Here is a 19,562-nt window from a genome sequence, read left to right as displayed (position 1 = left end):
CGATATTTCTAACAAATCATTGAGACTTTCCTCTCGCAAAAACTATTGCATTGTTGTCAGTTATATGGACGCCTCATAATCTTAGACAAGGAAAGATATATGGACTCGTAACAACCAACAGCATGCTGAGGCAAATCTGCACCAAACGCTAAACGCCAGTGGCGTATCTATGAGAAGGGTTCAAGACATAATCCTTCCATAATCTATATATCAAAGCAGTATGGACTGAATTATTTTATCGCCTCATCATATGGAGTCTTGAGTTAAAGTAATAAATAAATAAAAGACTTCCGGTGTATTGTTATAGGTATTTCACCTATAAACGATGAGATTGGAACCTTTGGTGTAAAAGTTGAAACTACTTCTAGATATTAATTACCCTAACACCAAAACTGATATATTTGCACTTGACGCGCGTTGCGCTAACTAGCATCTTCAGAAGAAAATTAATACTGTTAGCGAAACGTGCGTCAAGTGAAAACATCAGTTTTGGTGTTAGGGTCTAGAAAAAGTGTTTGTATTAACACACATTAATTGAATTTTAAGACTTATATTTATTGCACTTTCAGATTAATTCACACTTTATACCAATTATTATGAATAACCTGAGGTATATTGAAGTTTCAACTTTGAATATTTCTATAAAAAAAATTGTAACTTCATAAAGCATTATAAATTAATTCAAAATATTAACAATCAAACTCGTAATAAGTAAACATATTTATTATATTGTTATATACATACATACATCCAAAATTGTACAATATAGCCCTACTGCCCTTTAAATAAAATCATTTTAGTGAAATAGTTTCGAATAGCATCTTTTGCTTCACTCTGCTTTTTCATTATGAAGTGTATCCTTATATTCAAATATTTTTCAATAATTGATTTTATTAAAAGTAGACATGATTGACTTCATTGTCTAAGATGTGGTTATTCAGACATTGAAACATATCAACCGAAAGACATTGTCTCAATATAGTATTGGTTAATTTTTTAACATTATTTCCTTTTGGCAAATCTTCGTGGTTGTGTCTTATAAGTTTTTCACTAATCTGGCAAATTTTAACATCAGATGAGGGATATATTAATCCGCCTTCAGTTTTTTGGGAAATAAGGGAATTAAGAAAATTCGCTTTGTTACCTATTAAGCCAGTAACACATGATTCACATTTCATTTTCATCGACAAATGTTTAGTAACAAAACCAGCTATATAGGTTACAATTTCTTCTGAGCAATGAGATAAAACATTGGTGTTCATGATATAACTATGTTCAGAAAAAATTGTTTCTAGTGATTGAGCTTTTTTTTCGGTTTTTAATAAATTGTCTTCCGTTATAATTGGTATTGAACTATTTATTTGCTCCTCAGGAGTTTTATTGGTTGTACTTGAAACCGATAGAATAGAAATTTGTTCTAAAGGTAAACAATTACCTATGCCCCCACTTCTCACTTCCGTTCTTATAAGGAGACGTTTATATGCAGCCATAAATTGACGGGCGGTTGGATTATTGTTCCAACCCCCTCTAGAACGAATTGAAGAAAAAAAGAGTTCTATATGGTCTTGACTCATTTTATAGAGAGGAAAATAAATCAAAAGTTCTTTATGCCATACTATGTCATCAAACAGATCCACTGCACTTTTGAGATCTAAAATAAAGCCAGTTTTTCTAGGTGAATTTATTATTTTTTCATTATTGGGAAATTTCAAAGCACAAATATATTCATTGAATTTCGCAACAAAAGCCAAAACTTCAACGATTTTGCTTGGGCACAAAGCTTTTTTATAGCAAGGTGCTTGCACAGTTATCGAGTTTAAAATATCAAAAGCGGTGTGGATATATTTAATAAAACGTACTGTGCCTTCACAATCTTCAAAATCTTTTAATTTTGCGGGGTGTATCTCTTTGCAGTTGAGCACTTGTTGATGGATAAGGTTCTGGTGTTTGGGGTCTAATTCGTTTCCTGTTTTTCTGGAAAATAAAAATTTGTTTAGTACACAACTCTCTTTATGGTAAGGTACTCTTAAATACTTTCAATCTGCTGAACAAAAAATGCATATTCTTTAATCTCTATTTAGCTGAAAGACATTGTCGACTGGCCTCTAAATAGAGAGTATCAATAAGGTTTGAAATATTAAGGTTATCAAATTGTTTTTGCAGTATACCTGTATAGATTGAAGACTTGTAGGTCGTTCTGGGAAAATAGTGGGTACAGCTTCATTCAACAATTTCGTTTTTTCCTCAGTTCTATAAAAATAACAGGTTTCAAAATGTTTTGAGCAAATACGATCGTTTTTTGATGGGGACCAGTTTGAAATCTTCATATTAGCTACCCAAATGGCCCGTCTATCTTCATTTCTAGGAAATCTGAAAAATGAAATAGTATTTAATAATAATCTATAAAATTTTCTTGTAATATGAGTAATGTATTGCACAGATCTTTTTCAATGAAATAGAAAAGAAATATTTAATTTGTCTAGGGTCCACAATGTAGTCATTCATTTTTTTCAATCAAAAATGTATTTTCAAGATATTCCAAATTTTCACTCGATCTGACCCTGCTATAAATGCACGCCTATGCAAAAAAATGGAACTTTCAAGGTGAATCTGAAGTCTATCATAAAATTATGAATGAAAATTCACAAAGTAAGCACTGAAATCTTCTTTAACCGTAGATTATCCACCACTGAGTTACATACTTGAAAATCTAGACATTTGCATACATAGTTTTCACATAATATCCATGTTTGGCCTACTGTTCCTAAATGTACTGATGTTTTCTCACCTGTGAAATGATATACCGGTTTCCTTTTTCTCGCTATTACTACTACAATAGTAAGATGAGCACTTCACCATGTTTATACAGTACTCACCCACAAAATAGTTCAAAATACACTCAATAATTGCACAAAATCGAACAAGCACCAAGATCAATGTTTAGCACCAACAATATGGCGGCCACTCGGAAATTGGTCACAAACTCGATTCGTACGCAGAGGTTGGCGTTATGTATCCCCTCTTTTACCTAATCTAAGCTCATAATCGCTGACATGTATGAAAAATATACGGCACAAGTATACGCGTACCTCCCGAGCGCCACCAAAATAAAAAAGACTCAACTAGAATATACGCCAATACATATAATTTTGACAATGAAATTGATAAATAGGCGCCCATCTGAAATTTTGTCAGATGGAAGATAGGGAACCTCTGAACTGCCTGGCATGGTCAAACAATTCGGCGTCCATATATGGACGCCTCATTGAAACCGGACGCCCGATTGATAGAAAATTGTAAATGTACGGAAGCTCTATTGATAGTTGGATATATATATATATATATATATATATATATATATATATATATATATATATATATATATATATATATATATATATATGTGTGTGTGTGTATATATATATATATATATATATATATATATATATATCAATCAATCAAATATACTTTATTGTCTGAAGAACTACATCTTGTAGACAAAGTCATAAATAATAATATACAAAAATCTACATGAAATAACATAAACAGTTTAAACAAAATACAATAAACATATGCTAAAAATGTGAGATACACTGAGATATTCAGCTGGAAATAACAAGACAGAAATAAAAGTTAAGATTCAAGTGAATTGTCAAGATACTCCTGAACTGAATAATAGGCCCTATCAACAAGTAGCATTTTAACTGCTTTTTTGAATTTGTTAAGCACTATAATTTCTTTAATTCGGGCTGGTAAGTGGTTAAACAGTTTGATCCCGTTGAATATAATTGAATCCCTAACAAGGGAGCTCGCAGGAATAGGCAGATCTATTTACTATTGTGGCTACGAGTATTATATGAGGAAGGGGGAGATGCACAAGAATAATTTTTTTTTATCAAGCAAATTGAATCCAAGATAAACAGGGCAGCCACTGTTAAAATACCGTGAGCTTTAAAAAGAGGCTTGCATGGATCCCTGGGAGCTGCTTTGCACATATATCGGACAGCCCTTTTTTGGAGCACAAAAATCATTTGAAATAAATCTCTAGAACAGACTCCCCAGAAGGCAATTCCATATTTACTATGGGGATCTATTAAAGCGAAATAAGCTGTTCTTGAATAGGAGTAGCCTAGTTCTCTAGAAATCACTCTTAGTGCATAGCAACCTGAGGCAAGCTTCTTGCTTAAGTTTATTGTGTGATTTTTAAATTTCAGTTTATCATCAATGTTCAACCCTAAAAATTCATAATTATGTACCCTGTCCAAGATTTTGTCACCAAGGCAGATCTCAGGTAAGTTGCAGTGGAAGGTAAGTATGCTAGTTTTATCGATATTGAATGATAACTTATTGCAGTCGCACCATTCTTTGATTTTGTTGATGTCAGCTGAGATGTCATCTTGAAGGGTAGGAATGTCCTTGTTGTGCCATAATAAAGTGGTGTCATCAGCAAAGAGAGTAATTGTGGCCATTATATCTATAAAAGCCAAGTCATTTATGTAGATAAGAAACAAAATTGGGCCAAGGATCGATCCTTGTGGTACACCACATTTGATAGTTTGAGCAGAGGAACACTCGGTTGTTTTAACTACCTGTTTGCGACCTGATAAGTACGAATGAAACCAGTGGAGAGTGTTGCCTCTGAAGCCATACTGTTACAACTTATTAAGAAGGATCTCATGGTTGACACAGTCGAAAGCTTTCGATAGATCACACAGAAAATAGCAACGACTGCTTCTTTAGCGTTATATTCGGAGTATATCGTTTCTAACAGAGAGAATATAGCATCATTAGTACCCTTATTTGCTTGGAATCCAAATTGACGAGAAGTAAGGATGTTATTATCATTGCAAAAACATAAAATTCTGCTTTTCACTAGTTTTTCTATGAGTTTAGCAAGGGTAGGAATAAGTGCTATAGGCCGGAAGTTGGAAGGATCATCATTGGGTCCACCCTTATACAAAGGGATTATCAGAGATGTCTTCAGAAACGATGGGAACTCGCCAGATTCAAAAGACTGACTTATGAGTTGTGATAAAACCACTAAGGTTGAATAAGGTAGATTTTCAAAAATTTTAACAGAAATATCGTATATACCTTTGCTATTCTTGTTTTTGATATTTTTGATAACTGCTATTATATCCTCAGGATTTGATGATATATTTTCGGTAGGTTTGTCCGCTATGGTGCAATAGAAGTTATTTAAAAAATTGGGATCCAAGCCTACTTCGGATGAATGTTTATTGGACTTTCCTCTGAGATCGTTGATAATGGATCAGCTTTCCTTAGATTTATTTCTATGTTTGTATATATATATATATATATATATATATATATATATATATATATATATATACATATATTCATCTGGCACTCCTCAAACTGTTTTGAGGCCAGATGATGACAGTACTACCAACTGTCGAAAGCCCTCGCAGATAATTAATAGAAGATATAAAGCTTCAAATCCTTTTTGTAGAATTTAATATTGAAATATATATATATATATATATATATATATATATATATATATATATATATATATATATATATATATATATATATATATATATATATATATATATATATATATATATATATATATATATATATATAATTTTTTTTAATAATGCAACTCATTTTCTTTTATTTTCAGCATTTCAATATTAATATAAGTTACAAAAAGGATTTGATGCTTTATGACTCCTTCCTATTTCTCGCCATACGTACAAAATTTTCTCGTTAATGGAATATTCAATAAGAGTCATGATACTTAACTATTTTGTCAATTCAAATGTTTTTTTCTTCAAAATATTGAAAAGTTGCACCAAAATTTAAAATGTTTCTTAGTACGCCCCTGTGATTAAAAAGAAAATGGATATGGATAAGATAGTACCTGTGTGATAGTTCCTTTTATATCTCTTTTTCCCAAGACAAAGAATATGAAATAAATGTACATCTATTTGAAAGAAAATTATTGCATCAATTCAAATCCGCAATTTTCTTTTACACCAACGTTTAGTGTCCTTGACTGCGGCAGAAATTGAGTTCGTCGCGCTGGCGCACGAAAGGAGGAAATGATTTTGGGATGATGTTTTTCTATCTTTGTTCACCTCACAGGTTTAAACGATCGTCGGTTACGGTGTTTTCCTTATCTAAATTCTCACAATTTTTTGACTTTTGTTTGAGATTTGAGTTGAAAATTTAAGGATAGGTGAAGTGTAATTGTTTCTGCTGGCCAACGTGTTTATTGTCATATTTTGTGTTAGACCGTTAAAGTAAAGTTATATAGAATGTCCGACAAGAAAGGTGAGATAATTTATCCTCGATAAAAGATGGTGGGTAGTTGGAACCAAGTGGGTACATTTTTGAAGAATAATCGTTTTGCAGACGATTATTCAACGAAAATACTGATAATTATTTTCGTTTTTACTCAATTCATGTGTATTTACGGAGGTAGAATCAGGCGAAAATCCATTAAAATTGCATAATTATGCAGGATGTTTAAATCAATACTAACAGTTAGGTTATCTCTCTCTAACTGGGTAACCTACATATTGCCTAGATGTTCTAACTCAGTCTCTCCCAAGTCTTTTTTCATAGCCTTGCCCTACATTACCACTGCAGTGTTAGGGATTTTAATCTATGTTACATTTAGGAGGGCGAGATGATCATGAACGTTATGTTACTTCCAGCACCTGGTATAAAATCTTCAGAGGAGGATGAGCAGTGCAACCCTGGATATGGACTTCGAAAAAACGAGTATTATATTTATTTTCATGTGTTAATACAGTGGCTGATATGCTTGTTGGTTAAATACCTGCTCAACGATTTACCTTCACTAGATTTTTTGGTTGGGAATTGTTTGTAACTCTGCATTTATTCTATACTCAGCTTTATTAAAACATATTGAAAGGTCTCACTGATAGTATTCCTTTCTTCCTGATATGCTTGGATGACTCAAATATAGCAGAGATTATTTTTGGACAGTTTCAGGCACCTAAATTTAGCTTACATTATGCGGATTTATATATTCAACTAAACTAGGAAGAGGTTTATAAATATCAAACTTCAACTCGGACTTAACTGCGAAACAATGTAAAATCTTATAATAATTTCACACTGTTTCTTAGTTGAAACCTGAAATAACTTTTCTGAAATATTCATTCAAAACAAACACTTTTCTGATCATATGATCAAAATGAACCTGAGGTGAACGTTACACTGATAATGTTCTTTTCTGTTGTCACAGAGATCTTCAACCAGCGAAAGCTTTTAGAAATATGAACCGTTTGACAGTTCATTATTCAGATTACTGGAATAATCTCATTTTCAGCCAGTTTTGTACTATTTATTCAAATATGAATAACATTTTGCAATATGTTTTGTAGGCTCTGTGGCTCAAGTGTCAAGTTAGTATGCTGAAGATAACCCTGACAAAGCACATTTTTTATTTTGGAAAGTAGAGAGGCAAATCAAAACAATAATTTATTTTCTTTAATGTTTCAGTGTGCATATGAACTGCAAAAAAATTCGTGACCAAATAGCTCACACATAAAACTTTGACTAATAACATCTTCATAGTTCTGAATTTAATTCACAGTTGTGAATGTATAAACTACAAAAGAAACATTTTCAAATATACATCTCTGGATCTTAATTTATAGTTGATTCATTTCATAGTTCAGTTTGATATATAAATCTGTCACTAATAGAAGTAATCTTCACCTGTTTGTGGGGTTTTATTTCACATGTTAATTCGATCGAATAATAAGCTCTACAATAAGAGACCCTCCTAAACTCTTGTGAAATGTTCCATTCTAAAAATCAATACATTTGTTGTTGAAAAACGTATGTGAATACTGCTTTCAATTATCAAGAGTGTATGGTTCATAGTCATTATCATTTCTGTATAGTCACAGTTATATTTATTTAATGATGGTGAAGGTGATTCTTGATAACAATATTTGTATTCACAAATAACGAATAATTGATTTGTTATAAAATTTATATGTTCGCCATCTGAAAAAAAGGGTTAAAAGACTTCAGATTACTACTAGCTGAAAAGTGTTCTGCAGCTATTACTGACTTGTTCTTTCTTACAAATAGACTCGCCATTGCAAATTTCTTATTGACCACATTTCCATATATTTTCACCTTTTCTAACATTTTCCAACCATACTGCAGTTGTTTCATTTCCTGTGTTTTATTACATCCAAGTCCATATTCATTCTTCTGATTTCATTTGATATTATCTTCATTGCCCATAACATTCCATTTCAATATTATATAATATTCCATACAGCCCATGTTATTATTTATCACCTATAATCTCTGCTTCCTACATCATGATTCTTGGAACATTCTTCTGTAATAATTTTCAATTTGTTTGATAACTATTTCAACAGTCAATTATCTGATATGGGTTTTCGAGAGACTTGTCTAAACTGAGGAATTGACTAAGCTCCTGCAATATACACTGCTTATTTTCTTAATCATTTTAGGACTTGTGACATATTGAATAAGGCACTCCTAGGCTATTTTTGTTCCTATTTTCAAAAACTACACCTCACGATTTGAGGTGTAGTTTTTGAAATTACTATGGATCTTCATCAAGTAACGGCCGAATAAATCAGAATATTTTTATTCCATCAGCCATTTTCGAAAACGAGTTAAAGACTAAAACACACTGAATGATGATCATGAGTGTATGAATATGATTTGATAATGACTATTTCATAGTTTCAATTTCACCTGGTAAAATCTCAAAAATAAGTAAGTAGATATATTTTCAATAATTGAGATTTTTTTGATAAGCAGAATTTGGAACATCTGGTGTAAAGAGAATATATTGAAATCACTTTTCCCTCACCAAAACAGAACTGCTGTCTCTCGAAGCGTGTTTCACTAACCAAGTTTGCATCATCAAATAATGACTAAAACTACTCTAACAGCTGTGTTGATGTTTTTATGTGCATCTAGACAAATCATTACCTTGCATGAGAGTCATTAAGTTGGATCCTAGTGCTTTCATATTTATTTTCTGTCTGATACCCAATCTCTACCTGTAATACTGCAAGAGTTCGAACAATTGGCTGTTAGGAATGGTACCTTTATTAAACTGGTATCTTTATTAACCGTTCATAGATCTCATTCCATATTTTTCAATTTCTAAACTTTTGAAGGCATCTAAAAACTTTTTGTCATGTACCGGTCTCCTCACACAGTCTGTGGCTATTCTCTATGGTATGTTGAACAACACTGGACTTCCTTGATCCATGAAACGAATATGTAAAACATGTTTCTTATAATGAGCTACTTCAGAAGGGTACAAAATTCAATTGTTTTTTGTTGCGTACAATTCCATGGCTGTTGTTTACTAATTTGAGGTCAGTGATTTCAAATCTACCCTCCCCTTTTTTTCAACAGCTCGAGTTTATGAGATACAGCCATTGACCATATTTGTGTACTAGTTACACTTAACTTTCATAAAACTTGAGTCATTTTTTCACAATTTTATTTTTTATATATCAACAGTATATATATATATATATATATATATATATATATATATATATATATATCACATCAACTTGTGCAACGACAGTTAGAAAATATGCAGACTTGGTGTGAAGTTAACAAACTATATCTTACTGCATCCAAATGTTAAGTAGTGTCTTACAGTAGGAAAATGTCGGTCATTGAGTACAATTATCGGGTAGATACCATTTCACTGTCACATAGTAATTCAATTAAAGTGTTGGTGTATATTTTGATCAAAATTTGACTTTTTCCAGCCACATTAGATCTAAAGTAAGCAAAGCATTGAGAGTTTATGGCTTTATAGTTCGCAATTGTAGATCTTTTTCAATCATATCTGCTCTAATTACTCTTTATGCAGCCTACATAAGGTCCCTCATTTAAAGGTCCCTGTATTTGAAGGATACACGTTACTTTCAGCTATCTCCTTGATAACCTTTTCTCAGTACCATCTTTGCTCAAAGGAAATGTGACCAGTGTATGGACAAGGAAATGTAGTATCACGGATATATCTGAGAGTGATAGTATTTTTTCTATATACATCAAATTCTAAACCCTTATCAGCGTTTATTATATCTGCAACATCCAAGAATGGTAACTCTTCTTTATTTCCAATTTTATATTTGATTTGGGGATCTGTTGTTGAGACAAGTCACAAAACCCTTTAGCGTTGCCCAACGTGTCATAGCAAATGGCGACAAATAAGTAAGGAGACCTGTACATGATAATGAGTTTTAAGATACCTTTGAAAGTATAGAAATCGAAAAATGTGGAATTAGATCTATGAACGGCAGAAAACGGGTGAAGATTAGGTATCAGTATGGTAGTAAATAATAATAGGAACAATAACAAAATACTAGTAATTAATCAATGACCCTCATTACCCATGCAAGGTTATGATTCGTCTAGAATGTAGATGCATAAAAAACATAAATACGAGGGTTGCCTTTTATATTTCGGGATTGGAGAACAAAAGCAAATATCAATAATCGAAAATCACTTTGTTTTTCAAAATATTCCCCGTGAAGATCTATACACTTTTGCATGCGTTTGAACCAATTGTCGAAGCACTTTTGCCACTCTGATAGAGGTATCTCCAAAACATGCATTCTGAATGTAGCAACCGCTTCTTCAGGTGTCGAAAAACGTTGACCTCTCAGTTTGTTTTTTACGTGCGGGAATAAAAAGAAGTCATTCGGTGCCAAGTCAGGACTATACGGCGGATGACTAAACAAATCGATGTATGAGAGCCACGCATTGTCGTAGTGAAGAGTGATCCGTCTTCGGCGGTTGGTTTTCCTGATTTTTTGGAAGATAACTGGCAAACAAATGGTTGTGTACCACTCAGAATAGAGTGTTCTGCTTTGTTCAAGTGGTACGATTGCGACATGTCCAGTTTTTCCGAAAAAACAGGCGACCATTTGCTAGGAAGTGTTTCGTGCGCGAACAACTTTTGTTGTATTTGGTTCATCTTGAAACTACCATACAGTCGACTGCTGTTTACTTTCGGACTCATACGCGTAAATCCACGATTCATCACGTGTCACGATGTCACAGACGTGTTTCGAAGCACCGCGATCGTATTTTTTTATCATTTCCTTCAACCAATCGACACGAGCCTTTTTTTGAGCGATTGACAAATTGTGTGGGATCCAACGCGAACAAATTTTTTTGACAGTCAAATGTTCATGCAATATTGAATGTATGCTGGTCCCACCAATGCCTAAGGTTGTCTCAATCTCACGATAGGTCACGTGACGATTTTGCAATATCAGTTCGCGCACAGCATCAATGGTTTTCGAAACAACAACTGATTTTGGACGACCTTCAGGAAATTCGTCTTGTTGTGAACCACGATTGAATTCACCATAACATCGATAAACACTGGTCCTTGATGGAGCTTCATCGCCAAAAATTGAATTAAGTTCATTCATGCACTGTTGCTGAGTTAATCCACGTCGAAAGTTGTAAAAAATAATCGTATCACCTCAAAAATGTCCAACTTTACGATAGAGCTGTCAGTTGCCAGATTGAAAAACTAGGGTTGCCAAATCCCGAAACATAAAAGGCAACCCTCGTATAGCTGTAAGAAGTGTTTTTATAGTCATCTACTGATGATGCTAACTTGGTTGATAAAACGTGCGCCGAAGAACTGCATTATTGTTCTGGCGGGGAAAAATGTTTTCAATAGAAGAATTGAGATTTGTATCGTCAATTTTTGAAATTGAACCTGTTATAATCTAAAGAAAAGGAATGTTGATATTTTTTAATAACTGACATTTATATTGTTTTTTTTGACAGAAAAAACGTTCATTATTGAATTAAAAAAAACGGCTTGAAAGTAACGAATAATTAGATGTATTCCAATAATTATCCATTTTGTCAAATTTGAAATTATAGCCCCAGGCTATAAAGAACATGTGAGTCAGTCAAAAGTTGAAAATGCTTTGCTCAAGAATGAATGTGGAGTTGCAACAGTTACTGTAGCTGAAGATGTAAAAATATTATCAGTGGTCCAACATTTAGACTTTTTATGGTCTATACATTCACTGCATGAAAATCAAAAAATATGTAACAATACTGAGTTCAAATAAAAATGGTGTTACTGCACTTAGGGATAGGAACTCGATTAACTAAGCAGAAATTTAAGAATATTTTTCATGAGACAACAAAATTTATGACATTCATATAACTGAGTTGAACTGAAAAAGAAGTTTCTGTTTCAAATCTGTTTCGAATCTGTTTTTTCCGTTAACCAGCTGTCGCACCCCTACGAATGACAACTCTCAGAAGTCGAAACTTGTGCGAGCTAAGGATCAACGAGGTCTTACCTTTTAACGTGTGATTCCTAACACGGAAAGTTGAAAGTTGAATCCGTGAATTTACTGTGCGTTGGGGTTTTGGTGGTAATTATATTACTGTGTTGTAATATTTTTAGATATAAAAAAGGAATTCGATACAGTTAACCATAAAATTTTACTAGATATTTTAGTTATACTCGTGAGTAAGATGTCATTTCACAAATTATTTCAAAATTATTTTCAAAATCGAAATCAATAGATAGTGATAAATAATTGTGAAAGTTTTGAAACAATTTCAACCTTAGGTGTCCCACAAGGTTCGGTTTTAGCCCCAATTTTCTATTTGCAGATATCATGCATTGTTTTATTCAGAAAAAAATTATAATTCATTGAAAATACATATAAATAACTACATGAAAAATATTGAGAAACGATTAAATGGCTTCAATTCAACAATCAACTTAGAAATGACGGTTTTCATGATTTTCAAGCAAAAAATATGAACAATATAAAACTGAATTGAGAACAAACTGAATTGAGAATAAATCAATCAACCAAGTTGAAAATATAAATATTTAGGCCTAATAATTGATGAAGATTTAAATTTTGAAAGTCATATTATTAAAATTTAAAAACTGCTTGTATCATTATAATCATATACAAATTCTAATTTATAATATTTTCTCTCGAATCAGGTATATCATTACAATTTGTTCATCCTGCTCTAAAAGGCAAATAGTTATAATTTATCGTTTGATGAATAAAGTTATTAAGGTAATGTTTAATAAACAAACTATGGGATACCTACTCCATTTCTATACAAAATGACTAATAATATGACTTTGAATTCATTTATTGTTTAAGAATCTCCGAACAGACATATTCGATAATGAAAAAATTCTAAATTGCATGATCCTTATACAAAAGGTTCCAATAATATTCATCTTGATGTAGTACATACTACCACAGGAAAGAGTAATCCGATTTCAAATTGTTTAGAATGTTTCACTGGCAGATTAAAATCATCAGATGATGTGGTGCTGCAGGTTTTTTCGGTTTTCCTGCAGCTGAAAAAGCAAATGCGCCACTGGAATCAATGAAGTCGCCCCGTTGCGCCAATTAATTTTTTTTCGTTTCATGATGTCTTGATTTGCATTACTTTCTTCTTTAATTAATCACAAATATATTTCACCAAAATAGTTTTCGAAAAATTGCCATAAAATCATCAAATTAAAATTATTTGATTGTTCATATTTTCTCATTATCAAAAATTGTTATTACTTTTTATTAACTTCCTTATACCAACATAATCATTTTTTTTATCATTTTAATTTTCACTGTTTGCCAATGTTAGATTTTTAAATTTTGACAGTGGTTCGAAAATATGCTTTTTTATCATAAGCATACACTGTTACCACTTTTTTGTTTTCTACGTCAGAGGCTGTTATTAATAGAATAGTTCCAATTAATGTAAACTGTTTTCTAGTTCCATTATAAATTCTCGTCCTTCATTTCGATAGAAATATGTGACTTCTTAACGACCTAGGAAAAAAAGTGAAGTTATTTAATTTTATTTCCAAACAATCAAGACAAATATTCGGGTGCAAAAGTAACAAGTTTAGAATATTTTGAATATATTTGTCATATTCTCAAATAATTTATATTTCATATAAATTTTGTAGGTTGGGATATATGTTCAAAAGATACTTTTGAAAGTTTAGTGTTAACGGTGGTGAAATTTGGTTTACAAACTTCAAACAGTATGCAAGTATACTGGTGAAGATGCAGTAGTGATATTTTGTTATTTTACAAAGACTTTAAACTACATCAATTACAAAATGCTGCTGCAAAAGCTTGAAGTTGATAGAGTAGGAGTAACGTATAACTGCAATTCCAATTATATTTATCATGTCCCACATCTGATTTCAATACTCTTGTCGTAGATCAATTGTAAATGAAATATGACATTTCAAACGATTCTGTTCTCGAATCACTTTTCTTGCTTTATTCGAATTATTTGGATGATACACCCGTTGGATCTTTTAAAATGTTAAAAATCAATATGGTTATTTCTAAACGCATTTAGATTACATTACTCTTTGTGAGTAAGTCATTATTTCGGAACATTACATTAAATTGTAAATATTTTCACTTGAAATAATTGTTGAAGGTGATCACTAAATTATGCAGAAAACTGCCTTTAAGTTGCTATGCCATGAGAGATATAATTATCTCTTGACTTCAACCTGAATATTTATCTTAGAAAGTTTGTCTTTGTCCAAAACGCATAGGTTTAATCTTACATCAGTATTCAGTCATCGGTCTTACGATATTTTTTCTAATCCCTTGATCTTACAATGGTAGAAAAATTATTATCATCTAACTTTGCCTTATAGAATATACCGAGTGTCAATTTGAAAACTTCTCACCCTTACTTCCTTCCAGTAAACAATATGAGGAATCGAAAAAAAAAAAGGTCAATTTTATTGTCGAGGGGGACACTTTTAAGGACTATTTTTCGACTTCGTGGTTCAAATCCCTAGACGGGTTAGATGTTACCCTAAGAAGTGGCACATCATTTTGATTAGTGTTCAATTCTACTTCCAATGGTACACTGACCTATTATTTTTTGATGAGCATTTTCCGAAAAATAGCGTTCTAAACTAACACATGCTATTAGAATTTGCCTGTTCTGAGATGCATTATTGTATTGACTCCTTTTAATAAAAATAGTTAGAAGAGTGTGACAAAACACATCTATTTGATTTATTTCCATTTTAACTTGTATCATTTCGCCATCTGGTGAATTTTCTCAGTAACTTATCCGCCGCAGTGGAGGCCGATTCCTGTTTACAGTTTTCTACCGCTCATAAGTAGCAACGGCTCTCATGCCCTCCGGGATAGGCAACCAATATTTCACTTTGACAGGTTTTTTGCATTTGCAAAGTATTTCCAGTGTCGGGTTTTTTATGAACGACTGTCGATATTCTTTTTCGTCTCTAGAGACCTGAGTGAAAACGTTTTTGATGCGCCATGTTTGCTCGAAAATTTTTCTTGCTTGCCTTTTAAAGTGAACTTCGTTCTAAATTACCTTACTGTGGTTCTTAAGGACAAGATTCGCCGTCGAGTCCCGTGCCTATAATTATTTTAGGTGGGTAATGATTTTTATTACTATAAATGATGTAACAAGTGTGTGAAGTTTTTATTAACTACTTTTAACAATTTTATTGAAACATTTGTAATTATTTTAGAACTAAGTCAAAAACCAAGTAAGTACTCTGTCTTCCCCTCGAACCGAAAATAGACTGTTTCGCACCCTATCCTGTGTCTCATTGGATCAGCAGCAACCCCTTTCAAAAAACCCTGAGATTGAACCCTCACAAGTAGGTTGCACCGTTCCAACCCTGGAATGACAGGAATAAATGTATTCAATTTGGACTTTTTCATTTGTTGGTTATTTCCTTTTTCAAAATAAAAGTTAATTTGCGAGAAAGACATTTCAAACAAAACCTACTTCCTCCTATCTTATAAACTGTGCTCTAATATTACGTTAAAACTTCAATAGAAAATGACTGGCATGCTGCTGTAATTTGTCTTTTAAGTTCTTCAATATCAGAAGGTTGTGTTTTATAAACATCGGATTTAAGATGCCCCCAAAGAAAGAAATCTAAGGGTGCTAAATCCGGTGACCTCGGAGGCCATTCATCTATTCGGAAATCTCTCGTTTAATCACTGTCGGACGAGAAAAAAACATTGAGGTAGAGCACCGTCCTGCTGGAAATGAAACGGATCCCCCTGCAAAAGTTCATTACCTTCTGCATCCATTTGAGTTTCTACCTCGTGAGTTATAAGAGGATCGATCGTCTCTTCAAGCATTTCAAGGATACCAGCCCAAACATTAACTTTTTGTGGGTGTTGTGTACGCCCTTCCCGAAAAATATGTGGATTTTTATCTATCAACATCATCATTTAGAGAAATGAACATTAATTGCTGGAACAGATGTTTAACAGAAGATTAGGGATGGTATTGACTCGATGAGACATGATTTCACAAAACTCTATTCTTCCTCGAGAGCTCTTGAAGAATCTACATTTTATAAGGATGGAATTTATGCATTTTTCAATGCTTTTCTTACAGTTTCTGGTGACATTTCCTTCTGTTCTGATACTGATCGTAAGGAGCTCGTGGGCTCTGCAGCAAATGTTCCCAAAACTTCAATTTGAGTTGCTTCATTTAGTACTTTGGGGTTATTTTTATTTGTCACTGAACCAGTTTCAGGCGCTTCATTTAGTACTTTGGGGTTATTTTTATTTGTCATTGAATCAGTTTCGTAAAACTTATTCACCAACTCAAGCACATACCGGTGACTTACATTACAATTTGGATGTCTTTCGTTAAAAAGACATGCCGCACTTCACTTTCCAACTTCTCCATAAATTATAATCATTTCAATTCTGTCTTGAAGAATATAAATCATTTTTACACTTTTATACACTTATTAAAGTAACCACTAAACAGCCTATACTTTTATACATTTATTAAAGTAACCACTAAACAGCCCAACAGGCATAACTGTATGCACAATATCATCACATCTTTCGAATTTGCGAACCAGTTTTTTGCCTTAAAACAAACTTTTTACAGCAAAAGTAGCAATAAAGGACGGTTACCTATACACTTTCTGCGATGAGAATTGAAAATTCAGCATTTACTAAACACTATCTACGTTTTACTATTAGACTACTTTTTGATGTAAATTAATTGGAGCTAATGGCAAAGGTTACCCCTAATAAAGGGTTGGAACAGTACCACCTAATATAGGCGTACTAATAATTATGTACTTCTGTTAGTTTAGAACGCTATTTTTTGGAAAATGCTCGTCAAAAAATAATAAGTCAGGGTACCATTGGAAGCAGAATTGAACGCTAATCAAAATGATGTGCCACTTCTAAGGGTAACATCTAACCCTTCTAGGGGGTTGAACCACGAGGGCTAGAAGTAGTCCTTGACAGTGTCCCCCTTGACAATAAAATTGACCTGTTTTTTCGATTCCTCATATTGTTTACTGGAAGTAAGATATTAAAGGTGGGAAGTTTTCAAATTGACACCCTGTATAAATTTAATACACAGTGTCATTGACATGTGAAACTGTTAGATTCTATATTCTAAAGGAGTTTTTTAATGACAATCTCTCTTAAATCATTTAGTATTGTCAAATTCTGAATTCAAGTACCTAGTTTTGAAGTATGCTCTCATAATTATTCTGCAAATCATATTTTATTAATAATTAATTTGCCTTCCACTGATTTACAAGAAATATTTCAAATGTGTGTTTATTTCATTGATTTTTAATATCATGAGATTTAATTTTTTACGTTTTATTGGACACATTTTTTAACATTAGTTAGTTTTAGGGCACCTTGTCAAAAATAATTGGTATTTTCTGATAATAAAGCATTTTTTATTCTGATTCAATCATTTAATATTTATATTGTTAAATGTAGGCTATTTAACAAACGGTAATCAATAGAAAAATGCTCCCTTCCATAGTTTGATATGAATTATCTAATTTAGAGTGGTCACAAATGAAATGATTTCCAGGATTAATTCACATGTCACTTTTTGAAACAGCCTTAAATAAATCTATTTTCATAGCAGATTAGCAAATTGCATGAAATCGATAGGAAACTACAAGATGATGAGAAATATATTCATTTCGATAATTTTTTCGTAATAGAAAACTGCATCTTTTTAATGCAGATGAAGAAATGTCTGAAACTTTTTACAAATAATCGTTGTTGATATTTCACTTCACTTTAGAAATAATGTCATAATATAACATTAGAAGAATAATTGAGATTTGACTCTGGTCTGTGATGATTTTCTTCACTCCCATTGGTTGAAAAAATTATACCTATTTGAAACTAGAAGAGTTTCCTGCAAAACTGCGATTTTGGCTGCCAAAAAATTTTTTGTGCTGATAGTTTAGATAGTTTTCAGTCTTGTAATGTTGAAGTTGAGAGTTTCAATTTTATGAAAAACTTATTTGGGTGATTTTTAATATATACTTCTGATGTAGACTGTGTGGAGACAGCTAAACATTACTTTAGAAGTAACGACTATTCTAGTTCATCGGATTACTAAAATCGCAAGAGTTCAATACCAGAATGGATTTTTTTACATAAATTAATATTTAACTTTATATTATGTGATTGAAATTACTCCATTGAAGAAAACATTTTGTTACAACACAAGGTGTTTTTTGACAAAGTTTAGTGAGATATATTTTGAAAAGTTAGTACGGTGATTGGAAATCTAAAAATTTAGAGTAATAAGTAACTAATAAAATATTTTGAACTTGTCGTTGTTATACAATATCGTTATTATACAATAAGTTGTTAAAAACTGTCTTATTTCCAGTGGAACATTTTATAAATTTTCAGTAGACGATATCAGATAAGGATTTCATTTGGAGCACATGTATTTCTTCTTAGTTGGCTTCTTCGTTTATCTGTCTTTAGTGTCGCTCGTCATCTCTAGATGATGTATGTATTATACATTTTTGACAATTATTTGCTGTTTGAAAGTCATTTTTATTGTTTTCATTTTATCGCCTTTATAAATAAGGATTTTGTTGCAGCACATGTTGGCGACTTTGTATTTATCATATCAGCTGTCAAATGATGACACTAACGACAAATAAACAGGGCCGCCAACTCTGAAAAAATACCCGAGCTTCAAATGAAATATTTATCTGATATACAGGGTGTTTCAATTCGATCCTCACCATTGGGATATCGGAAACTATGAGGGATACGAAGATATGCCGTTGAGAAAGTTCTGAAATCTAGTTTCTGTTTTAAATAGAACCAGATTTCACCTTTTCAATGATGTATCACAAGTTATCATGCTTTTTCGAAAAATTTGAGATATCGAGAAAAATTAATTCTTATCATAATAGGCTTTGACTTTGATGTTTCTAAATTTGACTTTGAATTTGTTACACTCAATGACATTTTGTTATTGTACAAGTCATTGAATTTTTGGCGAAAAATGGCTTTCAAGAATGAAGAAAAAGGAGCTATTATACAAATTTATTACAAATACGATAAGAACAGTGTTAGGACATCGGAAATGCATTTAAACTTGTATCCCGAAAGACGACAACCACATTGAACTATGTTCAAGTTGTAGGATCAAAATCTCACCGAGTTTGGTTCGTTTGA

General features: G+C 32.3%; 2 protein-coding genes across 4 annotated transcripts in view; one reads left to right on the top strand and one right to left on the bottom strand.

The window, feature by feature from the left end:
- Nucleotides 1–1,875: 1,875 nt before the first annotated feature.
- LOC141483526 (THAP domain-containing protein 2-like) lies at nt 1,876–3,039 on the bottom strand. The gene is made up of 3 exons (XM_074178202.1): nt 2,789–3,039; nt 2,169–2,370; nt 1,876–1,974 (listed from the first exon to the last, which is right to left on the bottom strand). Exons 1-3 carry the CDS (start codon nt 2,857–2,859, stop codon nt 1,876–1,878), a joined length of 372 nt encoding a protein of 123 aa, XP_074034303.1. The 5' UTR covers nt 2,860–3,039.
- A 3,075-nt stretch (nt 3,040–6,114) lies between these two features.
- Nucleotides 6,115–19,562, top strand: part of LOC141483590 (DAZ-associated protein 2) — a 46,510-nt gene continuing 33,062 nt past the window's right edge. For 2 of the 3 annotated variants that reach the window (XM_074178333.1, XM_074178332.1), the window contains exons 1-2: nt 6,115–6,303; nt 6,690–6,756. In XM_074178333.1, the coding sequence (XP_074034434.1) occupies nt 6,717–6,756 (40 nt within the window). In that variant the 5' untranslated portion in view covers nt 6,115–6,303; nt 6,690–6,716. The remainder of the gene's footprint in view (nt 6,304–6,689; nt 6,757–19,562) is intronic. The other variant, XM_074178334.1, reaches the window with a different exon arrangement.

Source organism: Leptinotarsa decemlineata, unplaced genomic scaffold (genome assembly GCF_025532065.1).
Source record: "Leptinotarsa decemlineata unplaced genomic scaffold, Ldec_3_MD MMD2_tig00003736_RagTag_RagTag, whole genome shotgun sequence".
Lineage (NCBI taxonomy): Eukaryota > Metazoa > Arthropoda > Insecta > Coleoptera > Chrysomelidae > Leptinotarsa > Leptinotarsa decemlineata.
This window is presented reverse-complemented; position numbering and strand designations above follow the sequence as displayed.

What these genes read in the sequence shown, in the direction of transcription:
- LOC141483526 (XM_074178202.1), bottom strand. Translation starts at nt 2,859, where the DNA reads ATGGTGAAGTGCTCATCTTACTATTGTAGTAGTAATAGCGAGAAAAAG. An exon ending in ACCGGTATATCATTTCACAG is followed by an intron (nt 2,371 to 2,788) that starts GTGAGAAAACAT and finishes TTCATTTTTCAG; the next exon opens with ATTTCCTAGAAATGAAGATA. An exon ending in CAAGTCTTCAATCTATACAG is followed by an intron (nt 1,975 to 2,168) that starts GTATACTGCAAA and finishes TTTATTTTCCAG; the next exon opens with AAAAACAGGAAACGAATTAG.